This window comes from Somniosus microcephalus, chromosome 3, assembly GCF_052327205.1.
Source record: "Somniosus microcephalus isolate GS21.2 chromosome 3, FLI_Smic_1.0, whole genome shotgun sequence".
Lineage (NCBI taxonomy): Eukaryota > Metazoa > Chordata > Chondrichthyes > Squaliformes > Somniosidae > Somniosus > Somniosus microcephalus.
Window position 1 is genome coordinate 183,772,678 of NC_140989.1, and position 26,860 is coordinate 183,799,537.

General features: G+C 42.7%; 1 protein-coding gene across 10 annotated transcripts in view; it reads left to right on the forward strand.

Moving 5' to 3' along the window:
- Window positions 1–26,860, forward strand: part of afdna (afadin, adherens junction formation factor a) — a 314,437-nt gene that overhangs the window by 218,612 nt on the left and 68,965 nt on the right. For all 10 annotated transcript variants that reach the window (XM_085982002.1, XM_085982003.1, XM_085982006.1 and 7 more), the window contains one exon: window positions 8,067–8,153. In XM_085982002.1, the coding sequence (XP_085838128.1) occupies window positions 8,067–8,153 (87 nt within the window). The remainder of the gene's footprint in view (window positions 1–8,066; window positions 8,154–26,860) is intronic.

A 26,860-nucleotide genomic window follows, 5' to 3' on the forward strand; every position in this document is an offset into this window, starting at 1 on the left:
AGGCAGCATCTGTGGAGAGAGAAACAGTTAACGTTTCAGGTCGATGGCCTTTCTTCAGAACTGGAAGAAGTTAGAAATGTAACAGATTTTAAACAAGAGCAGGGAAAGGGGGGGTGGGGAGGAAAGAACAAAAGGGAAGGTCTGTGATAGGATGGAAGGCAGGAGAGATTAAAAGACAAAAGGGATGATGGTGCAAGGCAAAAGGAGATGGTAATGGGACAAGTAAAGAAACAAAAGATGAGTAAATGGGAGTGGCAGAATCATCAACAGTTGCCATGTGAAAATATAGGGGCAGAGATTATGATCTGAAATTGTTGAATTTGATGTAGAGTCCAGAAGGCTGTAAAGTGCCTAATCGAAAGATAAGGTGCTGTTCCTCAAGCTTACAATGAAACCGTTTGAGGCCGAGGACTAAGAGGTCAGAGTGGAGCGGAGAATTAAAGTGACAGGCGACCGGAAGCTCAGGGTAACGCTTACGGACTGAATGGAGGTGTTCCGCAAAGCAGTCACCCAATCTGCGTTTGATCTCCCCAGGATACTTCTGTCTGTGTCTGTCTGTCTTGAATTAACTCAAGTTATAGAGCGTACCTACACGTGCGTTACGTCGAAAGAAAGCTGACGATTCCAGAACCGTCCTAAGCGTATTTACGTTTCGGCCGGACAAAAATTGCGCCCGCGGTATCCAAAAAAGTTCAACATTCCGCTCATTATCCGCTCATTAGCATCGAGTGACGTCGCGGTCGACCAATCGTACAGCGGGTTCCTGGCGCGTGCGGCCGGGCCCTCCTACGGTCGAGTGACGGGACGATTGACCAATCCTATGCTTTGGTGACCTGACGGTCCACCAATCGGTGCCTGTGTGGGCGGGCCTTATCGTTCTGAACCGAGGTGAGTCGCCGCCATCTTGATTCCAAACTTTTCCTTTTTCCCGCTTTCTGCGTCTTTAAAAAAAAAAAAAGTTCCTTTTAAAACAGAAATTCTTCTTTAAAAAAAAGTTAATTACTTTCAGAAATTGTTTTTAAAAAAGTTAATTACTTTCTAAATCTTTTATCTAATCTCATTAATTTTCCTACCTTTCCCCGTTTTTGCAGGTAGGCCTCTAAGCCTGGGCGTCTGTTGCCAGCCATGCTGGACCCGAGGCAATTGTTTTCTGGCAAGCTCCTCCCACCCCTCCCCCCCCCCCCTTTCGGTCTCCCCCATCACGTGATGGTTGACCAATCCTATGGCGTGTGTGGGCGGGGCCTGATGCTTAATAAGACAGAATAAATAAGAGTTACTTTAGTCTTCGCGAGCACTGGAGTGACTGCAGCAACTATTGCAACGTAAGTGAAGAGATAGAGAATAAATAATTCAGTTTTTATATCTTCTAACTTTATATCTTCTTTCTTTAAAAACTTTCGGCTTTTGTATATCTTCTAACTTTATATCTTCTATCCTTAAAAAACTTTCGGTTTTCAAAAGGCGAAAGTTTTTCACGAAAGAAAATATAAAATTAGAAGATATACAAAAGCCGAAAGTTTTTAAGGAAAGAACATATAAAATTAGAAGATTTCCGATTTTGTACCTTGCAGCTACTTTTTTTTTAAAGTAAACAAATTTTGTAGTTTTTAATTAAGAAATTTTTTTTCCCCGTGCTTCCAACCGACATGAGAAAATGGCCGCCGGCTTCTTCATGCACCTTCAAGGCTGGCCGCACCCACCCTGAAGGCTGGCAGACAGCTTTTTTTTCATTCTGCCCCCGCCCCCTATCTCCTCTCTCTCTTTCCCCCCGCCCCCCCCCTCGAGGGTTAACCCGGCAACCGGCTCTGGAGATCGGGAGGGGAGGAGGGTTACCCCGGCAAGGGGGCCCGGCCATCTTTCATCCTGGCAGCAGTTCAATGCAGCGACACCACAGCGCCATATTTGATCCTGGCGGCACGACAATTTCCGCGTGACGCCATCTTTCATCATGGCGGAACTTCAATGTGGCCCCGAACAGCGCCATCTTTAGTCTGGGCTGCCCAGTTTCTTCCTCCTTCCCTCTCTCCTTCCCCCCCCCCCCCCCCCTCGTTCGTTATTAATTCTGGTGCATGTGTTTGGTTGCTACATTCAGTTTTCAGTTAATGAGAACAGGCCGCTATATTTCTTGTTGATTGATAATAGTGCCAAAGAAATGTACCCAACTGTCCCTTTTAACACAGGAAATTTCTGCTTGAAGACAACGGGGGAAATTTCTCAGTCCTTTTAAAGAATTCCTCTTCTCAAACAATGGCCTTTTCTGCACCTTGTATGGTGTGTCTCCACTTGGTTAGCTTCCATTTTTTCCCACTTTTTTGCACAATTTTTGTTTGAGTTACTTGTGAATTACTTGCTTGCTAATTGAAGGCGGTATCAGTGGCAGCGATACTTAAAACAGTAGGAGATCAGGCGGTGCGGACCTAATTGAAGGTGGTATCAGTGGCGGTACGCAAAAGCAACTACTGCAAAACAGCTATAGTGATGTCACAACCAGGGAAGGAGCTGATTGGTGAGTAGCTGGTAAGTGTTTCTAGTTAATAGTCTACAAAGTAAAGACATGGCAGGACAGCTCAGCCCTGTGGAATGCACATCCTGTGCCGTGTGGGAAGTCCTGGATGCTGCTTGTGGCCTGGACAACTACGTGTACGGGAAATGTCGCCAGTTACAGCAGCTCAAGCTCAGCTCAGGTTTCGGAGCTTGAGCGGTGGCTGGAGTCACTGCAGTGCATCCGCAAAGCTGAGAACTTCGTGGATAGCATGTTTCAGGAGGTGGTCACCCCGCAGCTTGAGAGTGTGCAGGCAGAGAGGGAATGGGTGACCGCTAGACGGAAGAGGAGGACCAGGCAGGTAGAGCAGGAATCCCGAGTGCATCTCGCTTGCTAACCGGTTTTTAGTTCTGAATACTGGTTGTTGGCGGGGGGGGGGTGGTGGATGGTTCCTCTGGAGAGTGCAGCCAGAGCCAAGTCCACAGCACCATGGGTGGCTCAGCGGGGCGGGGGGGAGGAAGAAGAGTGGAAGAGCAATAATCATAGCGGATTCGGTAGTTAGGGGAGCAGGCAGGTGTTTCTGCAACTGCAGACGTGACTCCAGGATGGTATGTTGCCTCCCTGGTGCCAGGGTCAAGGATGTCACGGAGCGGCTGCAGGACATTCTGAGGGGGGAGGGTGAACAGCCAGAGGTCGTGATCCATATCGGTACCAATGACATAGGTAGAAAGAGGGATGAGGTCCTGCAGGCAGATTTTAGGGAGCTAGGAAAGAGATTAAAAAGTAGGACCTCAAAAGTAGTGAGTTCAGAAATAGGAGGATAGAGCAGGTGAATGCGTGGCTGGAGAGATGTTGCAGGAGGGGGAGGGCTTTAGATTCCTGAGTCATTGGGACCGTTTCTTGGGGAGGTGGGACCTGTACAAGCCGGACGGGTTGCACCTCTAGACCGGGACCAATATCTTTGTGGGGGGGGTTTGCTAATGCTGTTGGGGAGGGTTTAAACTAGCTTGGCAGGGGGATGGGAACCTGAGTAGATTCAGAAAGGAGAGAAGCAAAGCTGGAAATGGAAGGCAGAAAATTAGTAAATGAGTTTGGAAGGCAGAGGAAACAAAGGCTAGAAAATAGGCAACAAGGGAGTTTGACGGTGCTAAATGGTATATGCTTCAATGCAAGGAGTCTAGGGAATAAAGCAGATGAGCTGAAGGCACAGATAGACAAGTATGATATAGCTATTACTGAGACATGGCTGAAAGAAGGGCAGGAATGGCAGCTCAACATTCCTGGTTACAGGGATTTCAGATGAGATAGAGAGGGGATAAAAAAGGAGGGGGGCGGGGTCGCAATATTGATTTAAAAGAATTGCAGCTGTGACGAGGGATGATATCTTAGAAGGATAATCCAATGAGTCCATATGGGTTGAACTGAAAAACAAAAAAGGGGCAATCACACTGCTGGGAGTGTACTATAGACCCCCAAATAGTCAGGGAGATAGAAGGCAAATATGTAGTCAAATTTCTGAGATGTGCAAAAATAGGACAGTAACAGTAGGGGATATCAACTTCCCCAATATTAGCTGGGATAAAATTAGTGTGAAAGGTATGGAGGGAGCAGAATTCTTAATGCATTCAGGAGAATTTTTTTAGCCAGCGCGTAGCAAGCCCAACAAGAGAGGGTGCAGTTCTGGACCTAGTTTTAGGGAATGAAGCTGGGCAGGTGGAAAGGGTATCCGTGGGAGAGCATATTGGTGGTAGTGATCATAATTCAGTTAGATTTTAGGGTAGTTATGGACAAGGATAGACCAGGAATAAAAGTTCTCAATTGGGGAAAAAGCTAATTTTACTAAGCTGAGATGTGAGTTAGCCAAAGTGGATTGGGGAAAAAAAGACTTGCATTTATATAGCGCCTTTCACGACCACAGGATGTCTCGAAGCGCTTTACAGCTAATGAAGTACTTTTGGTGTGTAGTCACTGTTGTAATGTGGGAAACGTGGCAGTCAATTTTCGTACAGCAAGCTCCCACAAACAGCAATGTGATAATGACCAGATAATCTGTTTTTGTTATGTTGATTGAAGGATAAATATTGGCCAGGTTGCTGGGGATAACTCCCCTGCTCCTCTTCACAATAGTGCCATGGAATCTTTTACATCCACTTGAGAGCAGACAGGGCCTCGGTTTAATGTCTCATCCGAAAGACGGCACCTCCAACAGTGCAGCACTCCCTCAGCACTGCACTGGAGTGTCAGTGTAGATTTATGTGCTCAAATCCTTGGAGTGAGACTTGAACCCACAACCTTCTGACTCAGAGGCGAGTGTGCTACCCACTGAGCCAGAAATGAGACAGAAACTTGAAGGTAAATCAGTGTCTGAGCAGTGGGAGGCATTCAAGGAGATGATGGTGATGGTTCAGAGCAAGTATGTTCCCTTAAAGAAAAAGGGTGGGACTAACCAATCTAGAGCTCCCTGGATGTCATGGGGCATACAGGGTTGGATAAAGAAAAAAAGGGAAGCTTATGACGGATACCGAGGGCTCAATACTGCTGAAACTCTAGAGGAGTTTAGAAAGTGCAGGAGTGAAATTAAAAAGGAAATTAGGAAAGCAAAGAGAGGGCATGGAAAAATATTGGCAAGTAAATTCAAGGACAACCCAAAGATGTTTTATAAATACATTAAGAGCAAGAGGATAACTAAATTAAGAGTAGGGCCTATTAGGGACCATAAAGGTAACCTGTGTGTGGAGGCGGAAGACATGGGTATGGTTCTTAATGAATACTGTGTGTGTTTGTTTTCACAAAAGAGAGGGACGATGCAGACATTGCAATCAGGGAGGAGTGTGAAATATTAGATGAAATAAACCATGGTGAAAGAGGAAGTATTAGGGGTTTAGCATCTTTGAAAGTGGATAAATCTCCAGGCCCAGATGAAATGCATCCCAGACTGTTAAGAGAAGTAAGAGAGGAAATAGCAGAGGCTCTGACCATCATTTCCCAATCCTCTCTGGCTACAGGTGCGGTGCTGGAGGACTGCAACGTGGTACCGTTGTTGAGAAAGGGATAGCCCAAGTAATTACAGGCCAGTCAGCCCAACCTCGTCTGAGGGACAGGATAAATCTTCATTTAGAAAGACACGGATTAATCAGGGACAGTCAGCATGGATTTGTTAAGGGAAGGTCGTGTCTGACTAACTTGATTGAATTTTTTAAGGAGGGTCTATGAGGGTAGTGCGTTTGTAGTCTATATGGATTTTAGCAAGGCTTTTGATAAGGTCCTGCATGGCAGACTGGTCATGAAAGTAAAAGCCCATGGGATCCAAGGCAAAGTGTCAAGTTGGATCCAAAATTGGCTCAGAGGCAGGAAACAAAGGTCGAAGCGTGTTTTTGTGACTGGAAGACTGTTTCCAGTGGGGTTCCGCAGGGCTCAGTACGGGGTCCTTTGCTTTTTGTGGGGTATATCACTGATTTGGACATGAATGTAGGAAGTATGATTAAGAAGTTTGCAGATGATACAAAAATTGGCTGTGTGGTTGATAATGAAGAAGAAAGCTGTAGACTGCAGGAAGCTATCAATGGATTGGTCTGGTGGGCAGAACAGTGGCAAATGGAATTAAATCCGGAGAAGTGTGAGGTAATGCATTTGGGGCGGGCTAACAAGGGAATCTACAATAAATGGTAGGACACTGAAGTGCAGAGGATCAGAGGGACCTTGGAGTGCATGTCCACAAATCCCTGAAGGTAGGACAGGTAGATAAGGTGGTTAAGAAGGCATATGCGATACTTGCCTTTATTAGCCGAGGCATAAAATATAAGAGCAGGGAGGTTATGCTTGAACTATATAAAACACTAGTTAGACCACAGCTAGAATACTGCGTGCAGTTCTGGTCACCACATTACAGGAAGGACGTGATTGCACTAGAGAGGTTGCAGAGGAGATTTATGAGGATGTTGCCTGGGCTGGGGAATTTTAGCTATGAGGAAAGATTGGATAGGCTGGGGTTGCTTTCTTTGGAACAGAGGAGGCTGAGGGGAGACCAAATTGAGGGGCGTTGATAGGAAGGACCTATTTCCCTTAGCAGAAGGGTCAATAACCAGGGGATAGATTTTAAGTAATTGGTAGGCAGTTTAGAGGAGAGATTTTTTTCACCCAGAGGGTGATGGGGGTCTGGAACTCACTGCCTGAAAGGGTGGTAGAGGCAGAAACCCTCATCCCATTTAAAAAGTGCTGTATTTGGATATGCACTTAGTGCCGTAACCTACAAGGCTGCAGACCAAGTGCTGGAAAGTGGGATTAGGGTGGATAGCTCTTTGTCGACCGGCACGGACAAGATGGACTGAATGGCGGCCTCCTGTGCTGTAAATTTCTATAATTCTGTGAATGTCAGCAGTAATTTCTTAATGATGCTGTTTCCATATCCACCAGTTCGTGAATTTTAGTTCCAATTTAATATTTTAAATATTTCAACTGATGTCAAGTCCAAGCTTCAAAATTTTCTGTCTTCATATATCATATATATATTTAGTTTAATGTGCAGACTTTTTCCTTTTTTGGCATATTGTACATAATCTACTGTTAGTATTTGTCCTTAAATTGATGAGTGCTGGTCTGGAACATGTTGGCCATATTCTCTTTGTGAGGCTTATTAATTGTCAGAGCCACATGGTTGCACAATTGAAATGTTCAACAAAACCTATGCATTTTTGAATGTGTTTAGTACACCTGTTTTTCCATTCACCTGCTCCACTGATCTTTCAGAGTATCAGTATCTGAGTCTCCTGCACTGCTGATTTAACTTGCAAGTAACTTTGCAGGAGTTCAGTCACTGAACCTCACTTGTTTCTATTTAGTGGATTATTGACCAAATTGTGTTTTTGTCTTTCCCTGATTTGCTCATTAATTGAATGAAGCAACTACAACCTTAATTTATTCTAATTCATTACCCTTCTTGTGGCTTCAGATTCAGTCAAAGCCTCATCGATAATGATTCCAATATGTACTTTGGTGTGTCTAAGATCTCCTTGTGTAGTGTTTGAACACAAGGACTCAGCAGTTTCCTAACCAATTCTACCATTATGTTCTGCTGCAATCAAAAAAAATTTAATTCAGGGAATGAGTCATAACCTAGCTACTGGCAAGAAATCCAGTTATTTTATCTGTGTTCCAAAACTTTATTACTGATCACAAAGTTGAGAACAAAAATGGAGCTAATATTACAACCAGCAAATAGCCACGGAAAATATAGCTATGATGATCAACCTTTTTGATAAGAGTGTAAATTCAATGACTGGAATTCTAAGTCAGATACTGTTTTGTGTTGAGGTGCTTAATGAAAAGAAATAAGCCTGTGTTTGAGTTGGGAATTGACAGTTCTTTATTTAAATGAAAAAGGTAATACAATACAAGGCATATTGATACTATTTCATTTTGTAATTAAGAAATATCATGAATTTCGTGTCCTCTCATTTATACAAGTGAGCTTTCGATCAGCCATTTTAACTTGATAGTGGATCAATCCCTCGTCTTGTATTACTTGATAAAGGAGAGCAACTTGTATACTAAAAATGGTTTATTCAGTATCTTGTTCTTATTTCAGGCTGAGCCTAATCGTAAAGAACCAGAAATAATTACAGTGACACTAAAGAAGCAAAATGGAATGGGACTAAGCATTGTAGCTGCTAAGGTAAGATAACATTTGTGTTTAAAATGGGGCGAGGGTGATACTGTTGCCAGCGTAACGGAAGAACCTTCGAGCAGTCTTGTTTCAACTGTCCAGAGAAGCACACTATACAGCAGTAGGGTGCATCCCAAAGGAATGGTGAATGTTTATAAGCTTATCATCTTCCCTAATACAACCTGCCCTCTCTTCCATATTTGTCATAAGCTGAATGACTTTTCTTAAGTGACTTGTTTTGTGTTTGACTAATGGATGGTCTTGCTATATATCAATTTTGACCACTTAGAATAGGTGCTTCATCTTTACAAAGTTTTGGATGTGTGGCTGCCAGTGGTGACTAGCTCAGTATGGTATTGAGACTTGCCTTCTGTGATGAGGAAGTGAATAGGTTAACAAAAATCAGTACTTGGGTTATTTAGTTTTTTAGGATAAACAACGATTCTCATTCATGGAGAAATTCTGGGTGACCGTGGTATGTTGTGGGTTACAGAAGCAGGAAATTAGTGTTTGAGTTCAGTGGAATCCTGTTATACTGATCTCGAGTGATCAGCCACTTAATGAAATCTTCTTTCTAAAACTACAACCCATCTGATGTGTTACTGCAACAGTTCAGTGATTAGTGCAGTTTGGCTGTGATCACTTTAGTGATATTTCCCCATTGAGTGGCAATTGCCTCAGTTGCAATGGATGCATGTCAACCTGGAATCATAATATAAGAACATAAGAAATAGGAGCAGGAGTAGGCCATTTGACTCCTTGAGCCTGCTCCGCCATTGAATAGGATCAGGGCTGATCTTCTACCTCAACTCCACTTTCCTGCACTATCCTCATATCCCTTGATTCCCTTAATATCCAAAAAATCTATCGATTTCTGCCTTGAATATACTCAACAACTGAGCTTCCACAGCCCTCTGGGGTAGATAGTTCCAAAGATTCATCACCCTCAGTGAAGAAATTTCTCCTCATCTCATTTATTATTACTTTCTAAGTGTGCCGTTACCACGTCCTTCATAAGATTCTAGCATTTTCCCTACGACTGATGTCAAGCTAACTGGTCTATAGTTCCCCGTTTTTTCTCTCCCTCTCTTAAATAGTTTGGTTACATTTGCTACCTTCCAATCCGCGGGAACCATTCCAGAATCTGTGGAATTTTGGAAGATGACATCCAATGCATCCACTATCTCTTTTGCCACCTCTTAAAAACCCTAGGATGTAGGGCATCAGGTCCAGGGGATTTATTGGCTTTCAGTCCCATTAATTTCTCCAGTACTATTTCTTTACTAATACGAATTTCTTTCAATTCCTCATTCTCACTAGACCATTGGTTCTCCACTATTTCCGGAATGTTTTTTGCGTCTTCTGTTAAGACAGACACACACAGTATTTAATTTCTTTGGCATTTCCTTATTCCCCATTATAATTTCTCCTGTCTCAGCCTGTAAGGGACCCACATTTACTTTCGCTAATCTTTTCCTTTTTATATAGATGTTTTTATGTCTCGCTAGTTTACTCTCATTCTATTTTCCCTCTCAATTTCATGGTCCTCCTTTGCTGAATTCTAAAATCCTCCTAATCATCAGGCTTGCTACTCTTTTTGGCAACATTATAGGCTTCTTCCTTTAATCTAATACTATAGAAACATAGAACATAGGAGCAGCAGTAGGCCATTCGGCCCCTCGAGCCTGTTCCGCCATTTAATGAGCTCATGGCTGATCATCCAAATTCAGTACCCTGTCCCTGCTTTCTCCCCATATCCCTTGATCCCTTTAGCCTTAAGAAATATATATCGAACTCCTTCTCTTGAATATATTTAATAAGTTGGCCTCAACTGCCTTCTGTGGTAGAAAATTCCACAGGTTCACCACTCTCTGGGTGAAGAAATTCCTCCTCACCTCTGTCCTAAATGGCTCATCCCTTATCCTTAGACTGTGACCCCTGGTTCTGGACACCCCTGCCATTTGGAGCATCCTTCCTGCATCTAGTCTGTCTAGTCCTGTTAGAATTTTATAAGTTTCAATGAGATTCCCTCTCATTCTTCTAAACTCTAGCGAATATAAGCCTAATCGACCCAATCTCTCTTGATACATCATTCCTGCCATCCCAGGTATCAGTCTGGTGAATCTTTGCACTCCCTCCATGGCAAGAACATCCTTCCTCAGATAAGGCAACCAAAACTGCACACAATACTCAAGGTGTGGTCTCACCCAAGGCCCTGTACAACTGCAGCAAGACATCCTTGCTCCTGTGCTCGAATCCTCTCGCTATGAAGGCCAACATACCATTTGCCTTCTTAACCGCCTACTGCACCTGCATGCTTACCTTCAGCGACTGGTGCACAAGAACACCCAGGTCTCGTTGCACTTCCCCTTTTCCAATGTATAGCCATTCGGATAATCTGTCTTCCTGTTTTTGACACCAAAGTGGATAACCTCTCATTTATACACATTAAACTGCATCTGCCCAATCACCCAACCTGTCCAAATCATACTGGAGTTTCTCTGCATCCTCCTCAGCGCACACGCCCACCCAGCTTTGTGTCGTCTGCAAACTTGGAGATATTACATCTAGTTCCCTCGTCCAGATCATTAATATATATTGTGAATAGCTGGGGTCCTAGGACTGACCCCTGCGGTACCCCACTAGTCGCTGCCTGCCACTCGGAAAAAGACCCGTTTATTCCAACTCTGCTTCCTGTCTGCCAACCAGTTCTCTATCCAAGTCAGTACCTTACCCCCAATCCCATGTGCTTTAACTTCACACACCAATCTCTTATGCGGGACCTTATCGAAAGCCTTCTGAAAGTCCAAATACACCGCATCCACTGGTTCTCCCTTATCTATTCTACCAGTTACATCCTCCAAAAAATTCTAGTAGATTACCTTTTGTAAATCCATGTTGACTTTGTCCGATCCTGTCGCTGTTTTCCAAGTGCTCTGCTATTACATCTTTTATAATGGACTCTAGCATTTTCCCCACTACTGATGTCAGGCTTACCGGTCTATAATTCCTCTCTCCACCACCTTTTTTAAATAGTGGGGTTACATTAGCTACCCTCCAATCCATGGGAACTGTTCCAGAGTCTATAGAATTTTGGAAGATGACCAGCAATGCATCTTCTATTTCTAGGGCCACTTCCTTACATACCCTAGGATGTAGATTATCAGGCCCTGGGGATTTATCGGCCTTCAATTCCGTCAATTTCCCTAACACCATTTCCCTACAAATACTGATTTCATTCAATTCCTCCCTCTCATTAGACCCTATGTTCCCCGACATCTCTGGGAGGTTATTTGTGTCCTCCTTTGTGAAGACAGAACCAAAGTATGTATTTAATTGGTCTGCCATTTCTTTGTTTCCCCATTATAAATTCCCCTGATTCTGACTGCAAGGGACCTACGCTTGACTTCACCAATCTTTTTCTCTTCACATATCTATAGAAGCTTTTACAGTCAGTTTTTATGTTCCCCGCAAGCTTACACTCTCATTCTATTTTCCCTCTCTTAATTAATCCCTTTGTCCTCTTTTGCTGAATCCTAAACTGCTCCCAATCCCTAAGTTTGCTGCTTTTTCTGGCCAATTTATATGTCCTCTCCTTGGATCTTATGCTATCCCTAATTTCCCTTGTTAGCCACGGTTGAGTCACCTTTTTTGTTTTTTTATGCCAAACAGGGATGAACAAATTCTGGAGTTCGTCCATGCGATCTTTAAATGTTTGCCATTGCCTATCCATTGTCAACCCTTTAAGTAACATTCCCCAATCCATCCTAGCCAGCTCGCGCCTCATACCATCGAAGTGTCCTTTATTTAAATTCAGGATCCTAGTCTCTGAGTCAACTACTTTAGTCTCCATCTTAATGAAGAATTCTACCCTATTATGATCGCTCCTCCCCAAGGGACTTTGCACAACAACATTGCTAATTAATCATTTCTCATTACATAATACCCAGTCTAAGATGGCCTGATCTCTAGTTGGTTCCTCGCCATATTGGTCCAGGAGACCATCCCGTATACACTCTAGGAATTCCTCCGCCACAGTATTGTTACTAATTTGGCTAGCCCAATCTATATGTAGATTAAAGTCACCCATGATAACTGCTGTGCTCTTATTGCACGCGTCTCTAATTTCCCATTTAATGCCATCCCCAACCTCAGCATTACTGTTTGGGGGGGGTCTGTATACAACTCCCACTAACGTTTTCTGCCTCTTGGTATTTCTCAGCTCTACCCATACACATTCCACATCATTAAAGCTAATATCCTTCCTTACTATTGTGTTAATCTCCTCTTTAACCAGCAATACTACCCCACCTCCTTTTCCTTTCTTGCCTGTCCTTCCTGAATATTGAATACCCCTGGATGTTAAATTCCCAACCTTGGTCACCCTGGAGCCATGTCTCCGTAACTCTAATTACATCATTTCCGTTTACATCTATTTGCACAGCTAATTCATCCACCTTATTGCGAATGCTCCTCTCATTAAGACATAAAGCCTTCAGGCTTGTTTTTTTAACTTAGTCCTTTTAGAATTATTATTTACTGTGGCCATGTTTGATTTACACCCTTGATTTCTCTGCCTTCCACTTTTGCTTTTCTCCGTCCTGTCTTTTGTTTCTATCCTTGCTTCCCTTTCCTCTGTCTCCCTGCACAGATTCCCAACCCCCTGCCATTTTAGTTTAAACCCTCCCCAACAGCACTAGCAAACACTCCCCCTAGAATATCGGTCCCGGTCCCACCCAGGTGCAAACCGTCCAATTTGTACTGGTCCCACCTCCCCCAGAACCGGTTCCAATGTCCCAGGAATTTGAATCCCTCCCCCTTGCACCATTCCTCTAGCCACGTATTCATCTGAAATATCCTTCTAGTTCTACTTTGACTAGCACGTGGCCCTGGTAGCAATCCTGAGATTACTACCTTTTTGAGGTCCTATTCTTTAGTTTACCTCCTAACTCCCTATATTCAGCTTTTAGGACCTCATCACGTTTTTTTTACCTATATCGTTGGTACCTATATGCAGCACGACAACTGGTTGTTCACCCTCCCCCTCCAGGATGCCCTGCAGCCGCCCCGAGACATCCTTGACCCTTGCACCAGGGAGGCAACATACCATCCTGGAGTCTCGTTTGCGGCCGCAGAAATGCCTATCTATTCCCCTTACAATAGAATCCCCTATCACTATAACTCTCCCACTTTTTTTTTTTTCCTCCCATCCTGTGCAGCAGAACCACCCATGGTGCCAGGAAGTTGGCTGCTGCTGCCTTCCCCCGATAAGCCATCTCCCTCAACAATATCCAAAGTGGTATATCTGTTTGAGAAGGGGATGACCACAGGTGCCCCCTACACTACCTGCCTGCACGTACTACTCTCCCTGGTGGTCACCCATTCCCTTCCTGCCTGTGCAGCCTTTACCTGCGATGTGACCAACTCCCTAAACATGCTATCCACGATGTCCTCCGCATCGTGAATGCTCCAGTATATCCATTCGCAGCTCCAGCGCTGCAATGCAGTCTGTCAGTAGCTGCAGCTGGATACACTTCCCGCACACATGGTCATCAGGGACATTTCATTTCCCACATAGCGCAGGAGGAGCATGCCACGGGGCCGAGCTGTCCTGCCATGACTTACCCTTTAATTAATTTAAATTAAATTAAATTCAGTCAATGCCACTAATTACACTACAATTAAATGATATACTCAAGGGCCCTTGGTTACTAGCACTCCCCGATACACAACAGAGACCTTAGAAACTAGAACCACAAAAATTAAGACCGTCTAAATTTTATAAACTATTAATCTTAACTGTCAAACTATATAGTATAAATACTCACCTGGCCGTACTCACCCAATCGGCTGCTTCCTCTTGCCCGCGTCACTTTTTGAATTGTGACGTGGCTTCGGAACGCTGCCGCAGGTCTGAGATTGGTAAGCCTCTGAAAGAAAGCCCGCGAAAGTGAGTTTAAGTACTCGCTGTACCGCCGCTCTCCGCTCCTCCCGACACTGGCCTCTGTCTTTAATTTCTCTTGTTAGCCATGGGTGGACCTTTTTTCCTGTGGTGTTTTTATTCCTTAAGGAATGTATATTTGTTGTGAATTATGAATTCTTTAAATGTTTGCCATTGCTTTTCTACTGTCATATCTTTTAATCTAGTTTGCCAACCTACCTTAGCCAACTCGCCCCTCATACCTACGTAGTTTGCTTTGTTCAGATTTAGGACCCTAGTTTCGGACTTCACTAAATCGGTCTCGAATGGAATATAAAATTCTATCATATTATGACCACTGCTCCCCAGAGGCTCCTTTACTACAAGGTTAGTAATTAACCCTGTCTCATTGCGCAGTACAAGATCTAAAATAGCCAATTCCCACGTAGGTTCCTCGACATTGATCTAGAAAAATATCTTGAATGCATTCTATGAGCTTTTCCTCTGCACTATTACAGCAAATTTGGCTTGCCCAGTCTATGAAAGTTAAAGTCCCCATGATTACTGTATTACTCCTGTTTACATGCATCTCTAACTTCCTGATTTTATACTCTGCCTGACACTACAACTACTGTTAGGGTGCCTATATACCACTCCCACTAGTGTTTTCTGCCTCTTGTTGTTTATTGGCTCCACCCAAACTGATTCTACATTTTGTTTTTATGAGCAAAGATCCTTTCTAGCTCTGTCTTTATCCCCGCCTTTATTATCAGGGCTACCCACCTCCTTTTCCACTCTGCCTGTCTCTCCTAAAAGTCAAATATCCTGGAATATTTAGTTCCCAACCTCGGTCACTCTGCAACCACATCTCTGTAATGGATATTAAATGAAACCTATTTATTTCTGTCTCTATTAATTCAACAATTTTGTTTCGACTGCTTCGTGCATTCAGATATAGTACCTTTAGCTTTAACTTTTTTCCCTGAAGTCACTTCAGTCACTGATGCCCTTTTTACCTTTTTATTAATCTCTGTCCCTTCCTGACCCACTCTGCTTATCTTTACCCAGATCACTACTCTGCTCTACAGCCTTGACATTTCTCTTGCTGCCTTTGAATTTACCCTTTTCTGAATCCTTCCACTGCTCCTTCATTAGTTTAAAGCCCTATCTACTGCCCTAGTTATTCGATTCGCCAAGACACTGACCCCAGCCCAGTTTAAGTGGAGCCCATCCCAACAGAACAGCTCCCTCTTTCCCCAGTACTGATGCCAGTGTCCCATGAATCAAAACCCCTTCCTCCCACACCACTCTGAGCCCTGCATTTAAACCTCTAATCTGTTTGACCCTATGCCAATTTGCATGTGGCTCAGGTAACAATCCAGATATTATTACCTTTGAGGTTCTGCGTTTTAATTTGGACCCTAGCTGCTCAAATTCCCTCAGCAGAACCTCATTCCTAGTTCTACCTGTGTCGTTGATTCCTACGTGGATCACGACCACTGGATCCTTCCCCCCCCCCCCCCCCCCCACCCCCCCACTCCAAGTTCTTACCGGGCAGGCAACACAACCTTCGGAAATCCTGGTCGCGGCTGCAACGAACAGTATCTACCCCTCTGACTATACTGTCCCCTACCAGAACAACATTCCTTTTCACTCCACTGCACTTGAATGGCCTCCTGCACCATGGTGCCATGGCCAGTTTGCTCATCCACCCTGCAGTCCTTGTTCTTATCCACACAGGTATCAAGTACCTCATACCTGTTGGTCAAAGACAAGGGCTGAGACTCCTCCATCACTACATCTTGGGTCCCCATACCTTCCTGACTCGCAGTCACACCCCCCCTGTCTCTGACCGTTGACTAACTCCAAAATACTACTTAACATAAGGGGTGTGACTGCCTCCTGGAACAAAGTGTCCAGTTAACGCTCCCCCTCCCTGATGCCCCGCAATGTCTGCACCTCTTACTCCAGCTCAACGGCTCTGAGCTGAAGTTCCTCGAGCTGCAGACACTTCCCCCAGATGTGGTTGCTCAGGATCTCGTTGGTCTCCACAAACTCCCACATGCTGCAGTTACGGCACACCGCCTGCCCTGCCATGTCTATCTAACCTTTATTTATTTAATTTATTTTTTTCTCAATTATTTTAGTTTTATTACTTAATTGTTTTATCTAGTTTTAGTTACTAATTTAATAAAGTTATAGCAATTTAGTTTCTTGGCTAGCTTAGAGACTTAAAACAAAACCTGTAATACTCCCCAACCAATCACCTACCTGCTGCCCTGTGATGTTGCTCCTTGATTTTTCTGTTTGAAAGCTCTTTATAGCGCCGTTGATCCCGTTCCTCTTGCGAATCCTAGGAAAAGCTAACCCATGGCTTTTAAAAAAGCTTTCAACTCAAAAATATAAGCCTATGAAATATCAAAGCAAGTATTTGCACTGAAATTGCAGTGGAATGATGGTTTATTGTAACTTAATCTGTAGGTATAGTCACTACAGCTGTGCATACTGGGTGCTCCTCAGACTTTCCATCCTTTGATTTCAGTGGAAGGAAAATCATGGGCAGTGCATTTGCTATTTCCCGACATGCTTGGCTGCTGGGTGAGATTGTCTGCTGCCAATGCATATTTTGGAAATTAAGGTTAATATTTGTTAACTTGTATAGAAGGTGAAAAACATAAACAATGCAAATGTTGAATGTATGAGGTTTATTGTCTGGGGTATGCTGTCCCTGAAAATTTTGATTTTTTTTTCCGACACTTTTTATTGAGTGCATTCTGGAATCTACAATAAATCAGTCAATCTCTTTCCTCCTTGCCACCCTGTCTACATGGTGCCCAGGTAGAAGCTGTGTCTGGCGAAGTAAGAGGCATCTTTCTCCAGCTGAGAATTGCTATGGGGCAGGAAATTGATAGAATCATAGAATAGTATAGCACAGAAGGAGGCCATTCGGCTCATCGACCCTGCACTGGCTCTTTTGAAGAGCAAACCAGGTAGTCCCACTCCTCTGCTCTTTCCCCATATCCCTGACATTTTTTCTCCAAGTATCTATCCAATTCCCCTTTTGAAGGCTACTATTGAATCTGTATCCACCATCCCATCAGGCAATTAATTCCAAATGCTAACCACTCGTGTAAAAAAAAAAAAAGTTTTTTCCTCATGTCGCCTTTGGTTCTTTTTCCCATCACCTTCAATCTGTGCCCTCTTGTTATCGATCCTTCAGCCATTGGAAATAGTTTCTCTCCATTTACTCCATCTAAATCCTTCATGATTTTAAACATCTCTATCAAATCTTCTCTTGGCCTTCTCTGCTCCAAGGAGAACAACCCCAGCTTCTTTAGCCTATCCACAGAACTGTATTCCCTCATCCCTGGAAGCATTCTAGTAAACCTCTTCTGTACCCTCTACAAAGCCTTCACATCCTTCCTAAAATGTGGTGCCCAGAATTGGACACAATCCTCCAGCTGTGACCGAACTAGTTTTTTTTTATATAGGCTTAGTATAACTTCCTGGCTTCTGTACTCTATGCCTCTATTTATAAAGCCCAGGATCCCATATGCTTTATTAACTGCTTTATTAACCTGTCCTGTCACCTTCAAAGATTTGTGCACAAGCACCCCCAGATGTCTGTTCTTGCACCACCTTTAAAATTGTACCATTTAGTGTGTATGATCACTCTTCATTCTTCCTACCCAAATGTATCACCTTGCACTTCTCTGCGTGAATTTCACCTGCCATGTGTTCACCCATTCCACCAGCCTGTCTGTCTGTCTTGAAGTCTATTACCATCTTCCTTACTGTTTACTACACTTCCAAGTTTCGTGTCATCAGCAAATTTCAGAATTGTGCCCTGTACCCCATGTACAAGTCATTAATGTATATCAAAAACAGCAGTGGTCCTAGTACTGAACCTTGGGGGACGCCACTGTATACCTCCCTCCAGTCCGAAAAACAGCCATTCACCACAACTTTTTTTAATCCCTTAGCCAATTTTGTATCCATGCTGCTACTGCTCTTTTTATCCCATGGGCTTCAATTTTGCTAATAAGCCTAGTATGTGGTACTTTATCAAACGCCTTTTGAAAGTCCATTTACACAACATCAACTACACTCCCCTCATCCACCCTCTGTTGCCTCAATCAAGTTAGTAAACCACAATTTGCCCTTAAATCCGTGCTGACTCTCCTTTATTAGTCCATGGTTGTCCAAGTGGCTGTTAATTTTCTCCCAGATTATTGTTTCTAAAAGCTTCCCCACCAGACATTAAACTGACTGGCCTGTAATTGCCAGGTTTATCCTTCTCTCCTTTTTTTGAACAAGGGTGTAACATTAGCAGACCTCCACTCCTTTGGTACCACCCCTGTATCTAAGGAATTGGAAGATTGTAGCCAGCACCTCTGTAATTTCTACCCTTACTTCTCTCAGCAACCTAGGATGCATCCCATCCGGACCGGATGACTTAGTCACTTTAATTACCGCCAGCCTGTCTAGTACCTCCTCTTGTCGATTTTTACCTCATCCATTATCCCAGCAACCTCCTCGTTTATCATAGCTTTGGCCAAGTCCTTTTCCTTGGTAAACAGCAATGTAAAGTACTCATTTAGTACCTCAGCCAGGCCTTCTGCCTCCACTAATCGTTTTCCATTTTGGACACTAATTGGTCTCACCGCTCCTCTGATGACTCTGTTACTGTTAATATGCCTATAGAAGACCTTTTGGATTCCCCTGTTAGCCAAAGGGAAAGAGCCTTGCATTGGCTGGGAATCGAAAGTTGTGGCTCTTCTGCTACTAGCCATATGCCATAGTTACTGCAAACACTTGGGGGATTGAGGTAGACTGCATGACTGCTCGCTTTTCATTCTGGTGTCATCCTTCATTCCCGACCTGCCAGAGTCACATCTCACTTGCTGGAAAATGTTGCATTTAATCTGAGTGGGGTGGTTAAGCAGAGTATGAGCACTTGGAAGTTTTGGTGGAGGCATCTCTGACCTTGCTGATTTTGAAGCAGAAACACAAGGACAGAAGATGTGGACATTGAATCCAAATGTTGACTATTTGTAAAATATGAAATGTGGACAGTTGGCATGTATACTGATGTAGACAGACTATCAGCATTACCTTTTATCTTTTGCTTCAAATAATTTGCGATTGAAGGATCCTAAATGGCACAATGGGCCAGATATTCCGATCCCTATGGGTGGGTATGCGCCGTGTACTCACCCGTAGGGACATCGGAAATGCCGGTTTCAGGCATGCACAGGTCTTCCTGTCAAATGTATGAAGGGAGATTCCCTTCTGTGATTGGCTCCCCATGGCCCACGTGATCCCAGGGACGCTGCAAACTACCTGTGCCTCTGGGATACGTGGGCCCCGCACTCTTGCAGTTTGGAGAGGCCCAGCACCGGAATTGTGCGTGTCCCGGGAGCCCTTGGGTAAGGGCGCAGATTTTTCCAGCTCGTAGTCCTCCGCCCGCGGGAGGCCTGCGATCGGAATATCTGGGCCAATATTTAAAACACGAATTAAAGGTGAAAGTTTGAAGAGCCTGAAATTTATGTAATTTGTACTTGACTTCCAATAATTCTTTGAAAACTATTGAATTTTCATGATTTAACCTCCCAGAAAATCCAGTTGTCACTTACTTAGCCCATTATCACAGCTGAGTGTCTAATGAAGAAAGCGCATCTCGTGCGTATGAGTTTTCCCTTCTCATGAGTCAGGACTTCATCGGCAGCACATAGAAAAGGCAAGGGAGCTACACACAGCTCCTTGGATACTTTACAGGCTCTGCAACTGGCCACTTCTGTGCACAGACCAGGAACAATGAGTGTGAAGAAAGGAATGCTCAATCGTAGCAATAAAGACACAAGATTAAGAAGAAAAAATGGAGACACAAAACAGCACTAAATGTCAATGGTTGTAATCAGTCCTGCTAAATCTGGGAAACTTAATGCATGCACAGAAGCACTGAGCTGCAGTGCCTTGTGGGGTGACCTTGGAGTGTGGGAAATTCAAATTCACTGATCTTTAGTAAGAGACACATGCATTGGGTCTGGAACACTGTCCAAGCAAAATGCAGAAAGTGGGTATCTGTAATATTTCTAACTTGAACAATCTAACATGAATAGGTAATGACAATTTTTAATGCACTGCAATTTGCCCTTTAACTGGTTAACTTTATAAGATCTCAAAGAAGACTTGATAGCTACTTTTTTTTAGTACTGGTAGCCAACCAGTAGGTTTTTCTTTGGTGCTAAGGCCAGTGGCAATAAAGACTTGGTTTTTCCTGGGTCTTCCTGACTACTGGCAGTCTTCGGAGCTTGGTTTGCTGTCCACAGACTGATGCATATGGCCCGCTTAGTACCTGCACCTTCACAGACGGATACACATTATTGCTGACTGAGGCCGGCACTTTGTGCATGTATAGTGGCGAGAAAGATACCCAGTCATGCAGGTGCAGATTATTAGGATTGCAGTTTGGTTACTGGCCTACAAGACCACCAGGTACACTCCTTGCATGTAAAAATGGGGGAATAACACACATGGGCCAATCTCCCTTGGTGATGACTGTGGAGGCTATCATGCACTGAACAAAGCTGCTGAGCACTGGCTAGGACTTCATAAAACTGAGGGGTATTCCATTCTGAATGCTGGCTTTGGGTTGAGAGCACTAAATGGAATACAGGAATAGCACTAACATTGTTTTCAGACCACATGTTCAAAGCAGCATGTTGGGAAGGGGTGGCTGAGCAGCTATTTAAAGTGCTGATGAATTTTGTTGCTGCTTTGAAGTGCAGTATATTTTGTGGATCATGATCATCAGTATACACTGGAAAATGTAGTCTTCTGTACTGATCATTTCTAGTGGTCATTTGAGCTACTGATCCAATCAATCACTATTTGTAGCTGCTTCCCCACCTTGTCCCTTCCCCTTGTACTGTTTTGTTTACATTTTTTTCTCTTCCCCACATTTGTTACTTTCTTTCCTAATTTGCCTTGTGCCTTTGTGTGTTCTTTATGCAGTATTGCTGCAATTGGTCTCCATTTTCATGGTACTTGTTTGGCTGTATTCTTACTGACTGCTTTGCACAGTGGAAAGCCAAGTTTCGTAAGAATAGGATCAATGAGGTCAATGATGTGGAAGTTTGGCATGAGGCATTGAAGGTTCGTAATGGAGAAAGTAGGGACCTACCTGAGCAAATTCCTGAGTATTTCTGCCCAAATTGGAATGTTGTTTCTGAATAGCATATTTTTATTAAATTAAGTGTTTATTTTCTCCAAATAGAGTGCTTCACCATTTGTGTAAAATGAACTGCAGGATAATGAATACTTGAGTGCTACATAAAGGCTTTGAACAAAATCTCAAGGTTAATGTGATGAGCTAAAGCAGATTATAAGGATAATGAAGGTAATTACAGCTCTCTGCTCCCTCTCTGGTAAATACTTCTGTTTCTAAACCAACATGGTCTGTTTCATGCTGGTATAAATAGAGAATATTTTCTTGGAATATTGCTGCAAGTTATACATACTAGTTAACCTCAAGTGGAACTATAAATCATTGCATAGTTGACATTCTTCAATTTTACATTCGATGGTGAATCTTTGAAGGTCACTACTGGGGTTGGAATGCTTTTTTGCTTTGAGCCCTTGTATCTCACATCATACATCGTGGGATCAGAATCCACACTGGAACAGAACTACTCGGTGATTTACTTTTCAAGTGGCTGTTATTTAAGCTGAGTGGGGATTGGCCTACAAGCATGGGAATGATACCAGGGCCTATGCATGTTATTGGTAGCTGGTTGAAGACCAGCCTGCAGGTATCTTGGGCCTTTTGCAACCAGAAGATCTGTTGCGGGTTTCCACTTTGGTACTTGGGATGCAAAACTGAACATTAGGAAGGGGATATTAAACTGTATAACTTTTTCCAGGCATCATATTGAAAGTTTTCCCTCTGTCATAGCTAGGAGTATTCCCCTTTAATGCCTTGTGGTGTCAAGAAAATTGTATTCTTGTATTGCACTTTACCAAGGTTTAATGTGCTTCGTAACGTATTATGTGATATTAGACAGGATAATTTGCATATGAAATCATTTGTGTACATACATTCATAAGTGAACTGTATAAGCCAGTTGTCAACAAAATATTCACGTATTTGTGCTGTGTACATTGAAATAGATGTTTTGCATGAAGCTATCTTGTAGTTGTACTTTTTCTATAAGAACAGCTCTACTGATATGTTAATTATTAAGAAAAGGTTAAATGATTAATGTGTCATTGGTAATGCAATCAGTATTTGAAGTGGCAGCCTTTTGATTGGCTGCTATCTCATCAGTGGTAAGTTGCCTAATTTTGACCCACAAAATACTTAAGTTAAAGAAACCTCTTTAAGAAAGCTCTCGATATATTAACAAAAAAAAATTCTTAACTGCAATCAAATAGTAATGGCGAATGCCTTAGAGTAGTAATGGGAAATGGAGCAAAGGCTAGCTCAATTAAAAATGTGATCTGCATCCAGATAGTCTTCAAACTACCTGCCTTTATTTCTTAAGTTAACTTGAACAGAGTTTTGACTCATTGGCATTTTCACTTTAAAAACAAATTGTACTATACTACCTACAGGGCACACTGAAGCAATTTTTCATGTTTGCTTAAACAGCATACACCAGCCCCACAATCCTTTATACCCGAGATGGACAAAAGCAAAAATGTCATGAGAACACCATTGCCACCAAGTTCCCCTCAAAGGCCCACGCCATCAGACATTTCATTTCTCAGTGTGCAGCAATGGAAAGGTTGTCTTTATTGTCCATCCCTAATTGTCCTGAGAAGGTGCTGGTGGGCCAGCTCCTTATACATTGCTGTTCCTTTATTACCACGAGTGCAAAATCACAGGATTTGTTACCTAACTCCATTGTTGGCTAAAGTTGAAGCACATGGAATTGAAGGCAAATTACTGACCTGGTTAGGAAATTGGCTGAGTGGCAGGAGACAGAGTAGGGATAATGGGCAGGTACTCTAATTGGCAGGATGTGACTAGCGGTGTCCTGCAGGGATCTGTGGTGTGGCCACAACTGTTCACCATATTTATTAAGGACTTGGATGGTGGGGTAGAGAGCCACATATCAAAGTTTGCCAATGACAGAAAGATGGGTGCATTGTAAGCAGTGTAGATGGAAGCATAACATTACAAAAAGATATTAATAGACTAAGTGGACAAAACTGGGATTTCAATGCAGGCAAGTGTGGTCATCCACTTTGAACCTAAAAAGGTTAGATCAAAATACATTCTCAAAGGTGAAAAGCTTGGAGGTCCAAAGAGACTGGTGGGGGGGGGGGGTGGGGGTTATGTACATAGATCATTAATATGTCATGGACAGGTACAGAAAATAATCAGTAGGGCTAATGGAATGCTGGGCTCTATATCTAGAGAACTAGAATACAAGGGGATAGAAGTTATGCTACATCTATAAAAGGCCTTGGTTAGACCGCACCTGGAGTACTGTAATAAAAACAGAGAATGCTGGAAATACTCAGCAGGTCAGGCAGCATCTGCGGAGAGCAAAACGGAGTTAACGTTTCAGGTTCATGACCTTTTATCAGAACTGTGGAGTACTGTTCAATTCTGGGCACCGCACCTTAGGATGGATTATTGGCCTTGGAGGGAGTGCAATGTAGATTTACCAGAACGATACCTGGACTCCAAGGGTTAACTTACGAGAGGTTACACAAACTACGGTTGTATTCCCTGGAATTTAGACGGTTAAGGGGTGATTTGATCGAAGTTTTCAAGATATTAAGGGGAACTGAGGGTAAATAGAGAAACTATTTCCACTGGTTGGGGAGTCTGAGTATGGGACATAGCCTAAAATTTACAGCCAGGCCTTTCAGGAGTGAAGTTAGGAAACACTTCTACACACAAAGGGTGGTAGAAGTTTGTAACACTCCTGCAAACGGCAGTTGATGCTAGGTCAGTTGTTGATTTTAAATCTGAGATTGATAGATTTTTGTTAACCAAAGGTATTGAGGGATATGGGGCAAAGGCAAGTACATAGAGTTAGGTCACAGATCAGCCATGATCTCATTGAATGGTGGAACAGGCTCGAGGGGCTGAATGGCCTACTCCATGTTCCAAATACTTTGCGGGGCACTCAGATGAAATGTGGCCTTCCTAGCATCAACCACGTCCCAGGAGCAAACTTTTAAAAATCACACTAATCTGAACTATTTCTATGCTCCTGCAGCAGTTTTCTTGCTGATAGTGACATTGAATAGATATTCCTTTGTCATTACTAGTGCACTAATTCTGTTTTCACCAGCTCTCCACCACCCAATTTCAAATATTTTCTCTCTGCTGCTGCCCCACAGTATACATACATATATATAATATATACTGGAGACAGTGTAAAAACAACTGGGGTCTGGAAAATAGTGATTTAAAATGGTTGAGGAAACAGATGTGATGTGGAATAAAAATTTGACAGCTATCAATAGTATTTTTAATTTGTGTATATGCTGCATAATTCTTTGGATGTTTTTCCTTGACATTCAGTATTAGAGGTAAAATGGTAATTGAGAAGAAAGTTCAAGTATGGTTGAGCAGCTTTTAGACATAGTTGTAATTCTTAAATTACAACCTGTGCTATTTGTCTTCATGGTAATTAATCACTGCCTGTGTAAATGTGAAATTCTGTAGCTTGTGTTGTCAGTGTGCAGCCATTTTTGTGTTTTAGCTAACTACCACAATTTAAGTAATGTAACTTTAAGACGCTGTGGGGTGAATGAAAGTACAGCTGAAATGGTTAGCGAATAGTCTAAACATGGGATCTTTTATGGGTAGTGCTGATAAATGCCATATGACGTTGCAGTCAAAGAATGAACTTAATCTTGGCATTGTTGTGTACAGGAGAATTTTGTGTGTGTGTCTCTTTTTCTCTCGCTCTCGCGCTCTCTCTCTTTCTCCTCCCCCCCCCCCCCCCCCCCCCCGGGAGACACTCAGGTCCAACATGTGGCTCTCTTGTCATTGGAAGAGCAGAGCATCATGTAAGCTGGTTCAAAGTCCCTTTATGACTGCTTTAGAATGTAAATATATAGTTTTCTTTGTATATAATTCAAAATAAACTCTCTCAGATTTTTGATACCAGTGAAATAAATTAATTCATTATATTTACAGATGAAGTGCATGTAGTTAATATCAATGGAAAGTGCATTTGAATTTTTTGGGTGGCTTGTGTTAAATGGAAAAAAAAAATCATATTTAAAACTCAAAATTGAGCTGCTAAAATGACCAACAATTAAATATAATGAAATAGGAAATTCTTTGGCTATATATCTGTTAACACTATATCTAGCCTGTTTCATAAATGCTACTTAATTTATTGAGTTCCCCTGAGATTCACTGCTATGCTGTGATTGATGGTCATGTGGCCAAATGATTAATGAGGGTCAAAAGAAAAAAAAGAAATCTGAAGTAAGCATGGAAAATATTGATAATACATCGGTATGTCAGCATTTGGGGGGAAAAAACATTAGTGGGTTTGGGTATAGGTTTCTTACAACTGGGTTTGTGGCTAATGCTTCTGTCAAACTTTTTATCTGTTTGTGTTTCTGCAAATTTAAATATGGGGAAGGATTACACTTTCAAAATCTGAGAAAACCATTTTGTCAGTTTGCTTGTATGAATTTAATAGCAAATCGCATATTGATTGTGGAGTCTGCAATTTTTCCTGCACTGATTTTTAATTGAGCAAAACTGAGCAGATGGATGCTTGTTGAATGGAGCCAGAGATGTTTTTGTTTCTTGTCCTTTTTGAAGTTCACACAAGCCATAACTGTTATGTTTTCATATTTTCCAATCATGCACGCATGTGCTGAATTTATTGTCTAACATTAGTTGTCTTGAGAACTTGGTGATAGACCTCCTCATTGAACTGCTGTAGTGTGATGGTGCTCTCGCAATGTTAGTTAAAGGTATTCCAGGATTTTGCTTCAGTGACTGAAAGAATGGCAGCAGATGTGTGACTTGAAGTGGAACTTGATGGCGTTCTTGTGATCTTGCTTTTTTTTGTCCTTGGTGGTAGACATTGCGAGGCTGGGAGATGCTGTTGAACTCAGCTTGTCAAGTTGATGCAGTGCATCCTGTAGATGGCACATGCTGTAGTCATGGTGAGCTGATGTTACAGGGGGTGGATGTTGAGTCCAGTGGCAAGGGTGTTAAACTGATTGCTCTATCTACTTGAGTGCTGTTGCAGATGTACCCATCCAGATAAGTATTCCATTACACACCTGACTTGAACTTCAGATGGTGGGGAGGCTTTCTACTGCTTTGGCTCCATTGAATTAAGTACCCACCTTATCCATTATGTAGATGGTGGAGAGGCTTTGTGGGGCCATCAGTGACCAGCCCTACTGCTGACTATGAGGGAAAGTCTTTAATGAAACAGCTGAAGATGGTTGGGCTGAGCTTGCTTATCTGAGGAACTCTGGTAGCAATATCCTGGGATTATAATTATTGGCCTCTGACGACCATCTTTCTTTGTGCCAGGTATGACTTCAGAACGTAGAGAATTTCCACCCTTGACTCCCATTAACAAATTATCTGGCCATTATATCTCTGCTCTTTGTGGGACCTTGCTGCGTGCAAATTGGCTCCTGTGTTTCCTACATTACAATAGTGACTTCACAAAGTATCTGATTGGCTGTAAAAAGCTTTGGGATGTCCTGAGGTTGGGAAAGCCGCTATATAAATGCAAGTTCTTTCTTACTGAACTCGGTTTTGCTAAGGTTCATTGATGCCATACTT